Raw genomic sequence first — 10,228 nt, forward strand, 5'->3', positions numbered from 1 at the left:
AGTTTGACACATGTGCTCTAAGCGGACCTGGGGAAAGGATTTTAGCCCAGAATGTTCTGTCTGGTTTTGGTGTTGACGACTAAGAAGAAGAAAGGTTGTGTCCATATTAGTGGGAAGTTTAGTGGAAGGAAAAACTGGGCACATTTCTGTCTCTTGAAGGAATCTGTGTTCAGTGAAACTCGTCAACATTTTCTGGCTCCAGCAGATCTTCAGAGCATCCTGCAGGAGGTGCCAGTTCCTCATGTTGGTTTGTTGTTCCCCCCTTTGCCCCCAGCCCACAGCCAGTTCCCCCCCTCTCCTCCAGCCCTGTCCTCCCACAGGCAGGTGGGTGGTTTCCACCTGGAGACGTACCTGACGGAGCCGCGGCGTCCGGAGGCCAGCAGGCGGCGCTCTTACTCCTCCCCTCCTGACAGCACTCACCTGGCGACCTCCACCTGCAGCCGGCCGCCCTCTCAGGCCCCGCCCCCTCAGGCTCTTCCTCCACCTGCCTCTACCCACACCTGGAGCCAGGTGAGTAGCTGAGGTGTTCGCTGCGGTGGAACAGCTTCCTGTCTGTACAGGAAGTCCTTGCTTCTGGCAGGGAGTGTAGTGATAATCCATCTGGCTCTAAACAGTCCCTGTAAACGTTAAACTATATAGATTTTATTCAGCATGTCAGCCAGGCCACTCACAACAGGGGGCACACCGTTGACCTGGTCATGACCTCTGGTCTGACCTCTGGGTGACCTGGTTGTGTCTGACCATCGCTGTGTGTTTCTTAATGTCTCTGATTTGATTCAGCGTGAGGCTGTTAGAGGCGACACCTGAGGTTAGGGTTATTTTATTACCCATAATCCCCCTGTTATCTTAGCTGCTTCCTGTGATGCAATGGTCAGCCAATTTTTCAACAAACTGAAATCTAACCTGAACCATTTAGCTCCATTAGTTTAAAAAATGTTTTTAATAAACAACTATGCCCTAAAAATGAAAACTCAAAAGAATGGCAGGAAAGCAGAGAGGAGATGGAAGAAAAACAAACTAATTGACTCCCAAACAATGTGAACAGCCTCACATATACAACTCTGCTGTCCCAAAATTAAATAATTAACAGTGTTTTTAATAATTACAGTGTCCAACTTACCATTTTTAAGCAAAATTTTATTAATATTAATAAACCTTTTCTGTTCCCGTGGACAAACTTCACCCACACTGAGTGACACTCAGCAGAAGAGGGGAAAATATAAATACTCTTTACACGACTCATTTATCTTGACTTTAATCATCGGGTCAGTTTGATCCTGAACACTATATGTGTCTCAATTTCAATTGTAAAGATCACCCATTGAAAAAAAGTAACATGAAAAGATTTACAAGAGATCAATTTCAAGGAAATTATTGCTTTTTGTCTAGGTTTTTTTCAGTGGTCATAAAAAATGTAAATTTAACTTTTTTATGTCCAAATGAGTAAAAGAGTAAGTTATCATCATTACTTCTTTATTTGTGAGAAATAAAATAAAAAAACATAATTGTACAAATATTAATTGTCGTTAATAATCAGATACAAGGAGGATTTTTTTGGTTTCTGACACCATTACATGATTAAACACTCCCAGGTCAAATTGACTCACAAACATTATTGCTGTACCTCAGAAACGAACATGACAGGAGGGTTAAAGGAAAGTTACAAAACCATCTCTAAAAATTTAGCACAGCTGGGTTCTGTAGTTTCTATGACCAGAGAAGATGAAGTTCTGTTCTGTTCAGGTTCTGTCAGCTGGGCCCACCCGGACTATTCATTAGAAACGTTATGCTTTTATTTTTATCGCCTTCACCGGAAGTTAGATCAGCTTTTTATTTTGACCGAACGAAGATACTTTTACCGAGAGAGGCAAGCCTTTTTCGAAACTAGCCGAACATTGCCGAGAGCAGGCGGAGGTGTCAGACCGCTTACCGGGCTCCACGGGCTCTTCCATCCGGACTTAAACCCAAGATGGAACCCTGAAAACCTGCTCCATCTCCGAATAAAAGCACTGAGGACTCTCGCGGAAAGAAGCCGCTCGGAGCAGTTTATGAACGGAGCCTGACCGGTAGGTGCTAGCTGTGGGCTCATCGGTTTCCAGATTCCCCTTGAAAAGTCTACCATTTTAGCTGAAAAACCGTCATTATCTATTTTGCTGAACACCCTGGAGAGTCAGACCGGGTGACGTCAGAGCGGACCCGGTTCTGAAAGCATCGGCTGCGGTTTCATCACTGAACCACCGGTAAACACCGAGACGGGATTACCTGGTGACCAGATGATGCACAACACCAGGATGCTGTCTATGATGCTGCGTACTATCACACAGGTACCGCTGGGCAACTGGTCAGTTAGTGGTGGTTATCTGGTCAGACTGGTGGTTAACTGGTAAGTTAGTGGTTGTCCTGGTAACTAATGGGGAACTCTGGTGGTCAGTAGGTCCAGGCTGCAGAACTAACTGTTTCCACTGAAAGGAAAACCTCGTCCTTCGACTCTGCTGTGGAGCAGCTGACAGGGTTCCTCCAGTTCAACGGTCAAATAATCCCTGAACTGTGACCCCAAATCCTGCCGGCACTGACAAGGACGCTTCATGAATGCAGAGAGAAGGAGGGAGTTCAGATTTAAAGGGCAGCAGCAAAAGCGAAGGAGGCGGATTAGCAGAGCTAGCTGATGGAGGCATCCTGCACATGTTGCTGTGGAGTGAGATACTGAGCTACTAGCAGGTCATAGCAACCATGAGATCATCAAACATCAGCTGTCTTCAGTCAGAGGCTTCGTCAGATTCGTTGCCACACTGACTGCTACTGGAGATACTTCTATCTCGCCTCTTTAACGATACTGGGATGATCTGAGTTCTGCCAACATTTAAAGCAGAGTTTCTCAAAGGGGGCAATACCCCGTTCAAAGGACGGCAGGGGGCGCTGGCGGAAATTTTTTATTCAAGGGGGGCGGCAAGGGACCTGGATAATGGACAGGGGGCGCTGGCCCAAAAAAAGGTTGAGAAGCACTGATTTAAAGTTTCCCTTGGGATGAAGAAAGTAGCAGGAAGTGATGCAGGTGGAGTCATAAAGATGGTTTATGGGGAAGATGCCTCACTCTGTCTGTGTTTTCCTGCAGGTGGAGGTCCCTAGCGGCATGTCGGAGCAGCCGGATCAGATGGACCCCGGAGATGCCGGTAAGGTTCCTCTAATCCCTCGCCTCTCCGTCGGGTCGGCAGGTTCTGCAGCCAGGTGGGATGTTGTCATGGCAACAGGCGGCTCAGAAGCAGAACCAGCTGACTGGAGAGTTGAAAGGACAGCACCAGTAATGATAATCTGGGCAACAGGATCGGTTCCGACCCGTGAATCTGTTCTGTGGTCCAGGGTCCGAGGAGCCGGAGAGAGACATCTACATGCGCTTCATGAAGTGCCACAAGTGCTACGACATCGTCCCCACCAGCTCCAAACTGGTGGTGTTTGACACAACGCTGCAGGTGAGAGACCAGAACCACGTTGGGTTCTGATGGGTTCTGTTGCAACAGCAGCTGTGTTCATTACTGAGCTTGGTTTTAATCTGCCTCATAATTCCTTTCTGGGTCGGCCCGGTTCTGGTCGGGCGTTGTCGTTGCAGGTGAAGAAGGCCTTCTTCGCTCTGGTGGCTAACGGGGTGAGAGCGGCTCCTCTGTGGGAGAGCAAGAAGCAAAGCTTTGTGGGTAAGAGTACCTGGCTTCCTGTTGAACCTTCACAATAAAAGCCTGACACATGTCTCACCTGATGAAGATGATGACGATGGTAACAGGCGGTTTTTGTTCCAGGGATGTTGACCATCACAGACTTCATCAACATCCTGACCAGATACTATAAATCCCCCATGGTAACACACACACACACACACACACACACACACACACACACACACACACACACACACACACACACACAGACCTATCTCTGTGTTTGAACAGGTGTTTTGTTGTCATAGCAACAGCTTATTTGACACATGAAAATCGTGCTCTGATTGGTTGTTGGAGCTGCAGGTATCAGGATTAAACTGCTGAAGGTTTCTATGGAACCTGAAACCAGACGGGTTCTGCTGACCTCTGAGTCACTTGACCTCTGACCCCTCCACCTCTCTGAACCTCTGTGGGGCGTCAGCTGCCCTGCATCATTGCTGCCGTCTCAGTGTGTTTCTTTCCAGGTGTGTCTCTCAGGTGTGTGTGTGTCCAGGTGCAGATCTATGAGCTGGAGGAGCATAAGATCGAGACGTGGAGAGGTAAGAGCCGACCGACCCGAAGCATCTGGAAAAGCCCTGAGAGTAACGTCTGCCTTCCATGTTCACAGAGCTGTACCTGCAGGAGACCTTCAAACCTCTGGTGCACATCTCACCTGATGCCAGGTAGATTCCCCAGGTCATCCAGAGAACATGGAGGTTCTGCTGGACCATTGGTCAGACCAGAGTTCCTCCTGAAGGCAGAACAGCAGCTGCTGATTCTCTCTCCCCTCACCCCCCAGTGTGTTCGAAGCGGTCCACTCCCTGATAAAGAACAAGATCCACCGGCTTCCTGTCATCGATCCGATCAGCGGCAATGCTCTCTACATCCTGACTCACAAGCGGATCCTGAAGTTCCTGCAGCTCTTTGTGAGTCTGGGAGCGAGTTAGGGGGAGCGAGTTAGGGGTGAGAGCTTTTCTACCCAAGACGTTCAGAGAGATTATGGAAGAGGCTTTCAGGGTCACACTTCGACACCGTCAGACTCTTGGGCGACACCTGCAGGGCATGTTGTGAAACTGTTGATTCTGTAAACACAAATACCCATCCAGCTGCTGACCACACTAGGCACTACCCTATGCCTCTGTATGTAGGAAGGTTCTGAACAGGCTACTGTTGGGGTCCAGTTGGCAGAGAGACGGTTCTTTTGGCTACCAGCTCCCAGCGGCGCTGCTGCTTGGTTGTTCTGTCTTCAGTGCTTCCAGTTATCCTTCCTGGTTCTACTGGTCAACCTCCAGTTTCAGAAGGTTCTACCAGAGTTCCTCTAAGTTCTGCACCTCTTCCTCGTTGCTGCTACACAGCACCTTTTTGTCGATACACCACACCTTGCTAACAGTACACGGCACTTTTTTGTCAGTGCTCTGCATCTTGCTGCTACATGGTTTCCCTCAGTGTTTCATAAGCCTGGCGGGCCACTAGACTTTACTTGTGCCCCCACCAGGCTTAGCATTGCTTATTTACTTAAGTGTTTTTAAAATGTTTGCATTTGTTAAGACTTTATTGTTGTTGTTAAAGTGTAACACATGATTATCAAGTGATATTTTCAAATTTCCTGTCAACTTTAAACATTTTTTATCTGAAAAACACAACAGGCCGCTGGATGAATGACTGCCTTAGCAGGTTTTCTGGAGGAAACCTTGCTGTCAGTGCACTGTGCCTCATTGTCCCCAACTATGTCTTCCTCTCTTGTGGAGATTGACTTTACTCCTTCAGGACTTGTCTCCTGACCTGTCCCCCCTACTGCCTCAGGTGTGTGAGATGCACATGCCAGCCTTCATGAAGCAGACACTGGAGGAACTTGGAGTGGGAACGTACTCCAACATTGCCTACATCCACCCCGACACACCGCTCATCATGGCCCTGTCTGTGTTCACACAGCGCCGGGTCTCTGCGCTGCCCGTTGTGGATCATAGCGGTAAGCAGCTGTTTCCGTCGTCCCGTTAAACGTAGATTTCTGAGAGATTCTGATGAGCTGGGATCCTGTCTGCCTGCAGGGAAGGTGGTGGACATCTACTCCAAGTTTGACGTGATTGTGAGTAGTTTTGTCGTCTGCTGGTTCTGAAGAAGTTGTCAGATTTCTGATGGATGGACTGCGGTGTTTGTGCAGAACCTGGCAGCTGAGAAGACCTACAATAATCTGGATGTGACGGTCACCCAGGCTCTAAGACACAGATCGCAGTACTTTGAAGGCGTCATGAAGTGCAACAAGCTGGAAACACTGGAGACCATCGTGGACCGGATCGTGAAGGCTGAGGTACCTGGATACAGAAGGTGTCAAAAAGTTTCAAAGTTTTTATTGTAGAAGGTGCTGCAAAAGCCCAAATCTAGTTGATTTTGAGTCTTTGTGTTTGCAGGTCCACAGGCTGGTCGTGGTTGACGATGAGTCTCATATCATTGGCATCGTGTCGTTGTCGGACATTTTGCAGGCGCTGGTTCTGATGCCTGCTGGTACGAACTTTATTTACTGTCTGTTCAGGCCTTCAGCCTGTCAGTACATCCTTCAGGAACTAGTGATCCGGGTTTCTGTCTGAAGAACTTCTCAGTAGAGACGGGGTTTCCCCCAGTGCATTACCCACCGCGTTAGCTCTGGTTGTGCAGCTCTACGTGAACCACAGGAATAACTTGTAGTCGTTTCAGAGGTGCGTTGTGAATGATTTATATTTGTGAACAAAGAATTATATGTGACATTTCCATCTCACCTCACTGCCCAGCGTGTGGCGCTGTCTGCCCTGTAAAGTTCATGTTTGTGTTCCTGGTTGGTCGCAGCGTTAGCGGCTGACGAACCAGCGCTAACTTCATCATGCAGGTTGAGGTGAGGAGCTTTCACCTCACCTCGTAGTCACGCATCACGCTGGTTTTACATTATTTTATTATTAGTAGTAGTATTATTTTTCTGGCTACAAGATGCCTCAAACTGTATCAAATGCTTGGTCCACTTAGAGTTAATGCGGAAGATATCTGAGAAACTCGTCCCATAAACTCGACCAACCAGAACATTTTCTGTGATTCTTATTAAAAACTCAACAGACACAAAATGAAAGAGCTACTAAAGCCACGTTAGCAGCATTGAATTAAATCTCCTGTTTGTTGCTCAGTGCAGAGGATTGAATTTATCCTGCAGGGCCGGTCCAAGGCTGTATGAGGCCTGGGCAGAATCTGACTCAGGGGCCCCATCAGCAGCTCTAACAGCTTCTGTGTTGGATTTAATCTGAGAGAGGAGGAGGAGTTTAACTGGCCAACATGAAAACAATCAGTTATAATTCAGTTTATTTGTATTTGTGAACAAACGGCTCAAACTCAAACATTAAACTCATAGCATCAGATTGTTGCTATGGTAACAACAAATGTTACATTCATATATCTGTGGTCTGTGTTAAAATATCAGCATTTATGGCCCCTGAGTCCCTGGGAGCCTTAAGGAGCTGCTGACTTTATTTGGATTAAACAGAAGTGCAAATAATTGATATTCATTTTAATGTATTTTTTGATTTGTTGTTTTTAAACAACAAATATAGTTGTGGGTTTAAACATCGTTTCACTGGAGATGTTTTCCTCTAACATATAATTACACAGTAATATTTTTACATTTCCTCTCAATTTAACATCTTTACACCAAACATGGTGGAGCGCCGGGCTGACGGGTTCACTGGGGGAAACCCTGCAGCGGAACCAGAACCAACTGGGCCTTCATCCGTGTGTCTCTGTGTTTCCAGGACTGGGGCGGAAGGAGTCCGTCACCTCCCAACCAGAATCCCTGAACCCAGCGGAACCAGAACCAGCAGCTCCAAATGGGTCAGACCAGGACCCGGTTCTGGAGCTGGAGGCAGAAAGCATCCCGGGACCGGCAGGCAAGCCAGAGACAGAAACCGAAACAGATCACAATCAGGACCAGAACCAGAACCAGGATCAGGACCAAGACCAGGACCAGGAAAAGAACCAAGACCAGGAGCAAGACCAGGACCAGAACCAGGATCAGGACCAAGACCAGAACCAGGAAAAGAACCAAGACCAAGACCAGGACCAGAACCAGAACCAGGACCAGAACCAGGACCAAGACCAGGACCAGGACCAAGATCAGGACCAGGACCAGGACCAGAACCAGAACCAAGACCAGGTACCAGAAACTGAACTGGACCTGGCTCCCCAAGGAGCCACAGAGGAAGTTCCTGAGAGCGGCCAGCAGGGGGAGCCAGAGGAGGGGAAAGAAGAGATGACAGTGGTGGAGGAGGGGAAGTGACATCATCACAGTGCTTCCCCTTGGACTCTGATGATCCGCTGCACGGGGTCAAACCACAGAAGAAGAATCAGGACAGGCTGGACTGTGATTGGACTGCTGCTTAGGTGGGCGGAGCCAGACTAACATGCTGGGGCCAATCAGAGGAAGATTCTGGTTCTGGCTGCTGGGCTCTGGAGGAGCTTCAGGAAGTTTGGTTGCCTTGGCAACGACTCGGTCCTCTACCCCCTCCTGGTGGAAGTTTGTCACTGCAGCCTCATAACAGCCATGAAGCTCGACCACAACCAGAACCGGGTCACCCTGAACATCTGGACTTTCTGATGGTGGAGAAACATTTGAATGAGCCAATCACTATTGAGCTGCTGCATCATTTCCTGTTTCACTGACGTAGCCAATCACATGTCGTTACTTTGGTGGAAAATTACTTAAATCTGGAAAGTGTCATTTCTATTTCCTGCTGTACTGTAAGGGGGCGGAGCCCCGGACAGTTTGGACCAATCAGATGAGAGAATATTTAACTTTGTATGTTCATATTTTACTGTTCCCATAGAGATGGAGAAATGTAGTATTTAACAGCTGTGACGTAGTCATGGTGCCTCTGTGACGTCACAGTTTCCATGGAGATGTGTAGTGAGTCACTTTGCTACTGCTGTGAAAACGAATTAAAACTGCTGATGTGAGATCTGCCAATCTGGTTTTACTGGTCCAACTGGGGACCTTTATGGAAGGACGGCCGCATGTGTGGCATCCAACTGGTCTAACTGGAACATGGAGGAATTTCAGGTAGCGATTTTCCCCTTTGCTATGCAGCATAGCAGTAAATTAATAATACCTACATTTCCAAGTTTCATTGAGTTATTGAAATTATTCTACCACGGCTATGGATGACATGTAGAAGTATATGCTAATCTTTTATATATGCAAAATTTTTGTACGTAAAAAATAACATGCAAGGGGTCTATGTAAATCTGATTAAGTCAGTGTCTCGCCAGCTATGAACCTCACCGCACGTCATTGGTCTAACTGGTTCCCTCCCTGCTCCAAAATGGCCAAATGGACCCAGAACCAGACAGAACCTTAATAACGCATGTTGAGGTGAATGCAGTCACCTGGACGGGTCCATCAGCGGCAGAACCCAAGTCTACCTGGCTGCAGCAAACAAAGGGGTGGGGATGGACCACTGTCAGTCTCATACCTTATTTGGAAATGGGACCATTGCACTCCAGAAGTGAAGGGGGCGCTATTTCTTATATTATCCGCTTTTTATTTTCTTTTGAAATCTGTGATATAGCTTCATCTTTAGAAAGGAGTTTCACTCTCAGCATGTATTTTACATTTATTTACTTCAGCGCAGCTTACAATTCACTTAGTTGCATCTTTTTGGGTCTACTACTGCCTCTAGTGGTGTGGGGTGGTAACACAACTAACATAACACTAAATGAAAATAGCACAAAGTCTTTATTATTTACTATTAATTCCAACATTAGTGGCACCATAAACAATTAATTCTCTAAGAGACCATAATTTTTTATTTTCTGAATGATGTAGAGCTAATTAAATTACATAAACAAGACCTTTTTACGTTATAAATAATATCTATATATCTCTGTCAATTATAGTAAGAACAAAATAAGAGCAACAACAAGGAAAACATACATTGTTGTGCTCACATGACCCAGGTTAGTTTAGTCAGATATTTGAAAATATATATATTTTGTGTATATTTTATTCAAATTTTGTGCTTTATCCATCGGACCCGTTTTGTCCTATTCTCAAAAATCACTGAACATTAGCTCTTAGCTCATATGTTGCATAAATCTAATGTTTACAATCTCTGAAGTCCATTTTTTTAATGCAAAATCAATCTAATCAACAAAAGAGTGGAAATATTAGTCAAGAGAACAAAGTACAGTGCATTAAAACTATTCTTATGAGTACATTTTCCCAAAAAAGTCACTAAGGTAAATGTAAACAGTACCACCCACTTTTGAACATAGATAACAGAATTAGTAGCCTGTTCTTGTTAACAGGCTCAACGTGATATATTAACATTAGCTAGTCATCTTTTAGCTAACATTACCTGCATCCAACAGCTTTAATCAACTCACTCAGCAGTTTCCACAGGTGCCTCCTTATCAACCGGAATACTCCCTACCTTAGAAACTGCCTGTGTGCAGTAAAATATTGTCTCTGCTGTCTTCCTTACCTAACCTCTCAATTTTTACTTGATAATAAAAGACAAGCTGTAACCAAA

At 46.2% G+C, this 10,228-nt stretch overlaps 1 protein-coding gene across 1 annotated transcript in view; it reads left to right on the forward strand.

Annotated features, from left to right (window-relative positions):
* LOC106940692 (5'-AMP-activated protein kinase subunit gamma-2-like) overlaps positions 1-8,659 on the forward strand; it is a 23,169-nt gene extending 14,510 nt beyond the window's left edge. Inside the window, exons 5-18 of the mRNA XM_015023499.1 lie at positions 275-510; positions 3,113-3,170; positions 3,358-3,467; positions 3,605-3,686; positions 3,789-3,847; positions 4,201-4,246; positions 4,315-4,369; positions 4,486-4,612; positions 5,490-5,655; positions 5,735-5,772; positions 5,848-5,994; positions 6,095-6,188; positions 7,454-7,629; positions 7,786-8,659. Of these exons, the coding sequence (XP_014878985.1) occupies positions 275-510; positions 3,113-3,170; positions 3,358-3,467; positions 3,605-3,686; positions 3,789-3,847; positions 4,201-4,246; positions 4,315-4,369; positions 4,486-4,612; positions 5,490-5,655; positions 5,735-5,772; positions 5,848-5,994; positions 6,095-6,188; positions 7,454-7,629; positions 7,786-7,977 (1,586 nt within the window). The 3' untranslated portion in view covers positions 7,978-8,659. The remainder of the gene's footprint in view (positions 1-274; positions 511-3,112; positions 3,171-3,357; positions 3,468-3,604; positions 3,687-3,788; positions 3,848-4,200; positions 4,247-4,314; positions 4,370-4,485; positions 4,613-5,489; positions 5,656-5,734; positions 5,773-5,847; positions 5,995-6,094; positions 6,189-7,453; positions 7,630-7,785) is intronic.
* Positions 8,660-10,228: the final 1,569 nt, after the last annotated feature.

This window comes from Poecilia latipinna, unplaced genomic scaffold, assembly GCF_001443285.1.
Source record: "Poecilia latipinna isolate Pla-1442-1.1 unplaced genomic scaffold, P_latipinna-1.0 Scaffold3322, whole genome shotgun sequence".
Lineage (NCBI taxonomy): Eukaryota > Metazoa > Chordata > Actinopteri > Cyprinodontiformes > Poeciliidae > Poecilia > Poecilia latipinna.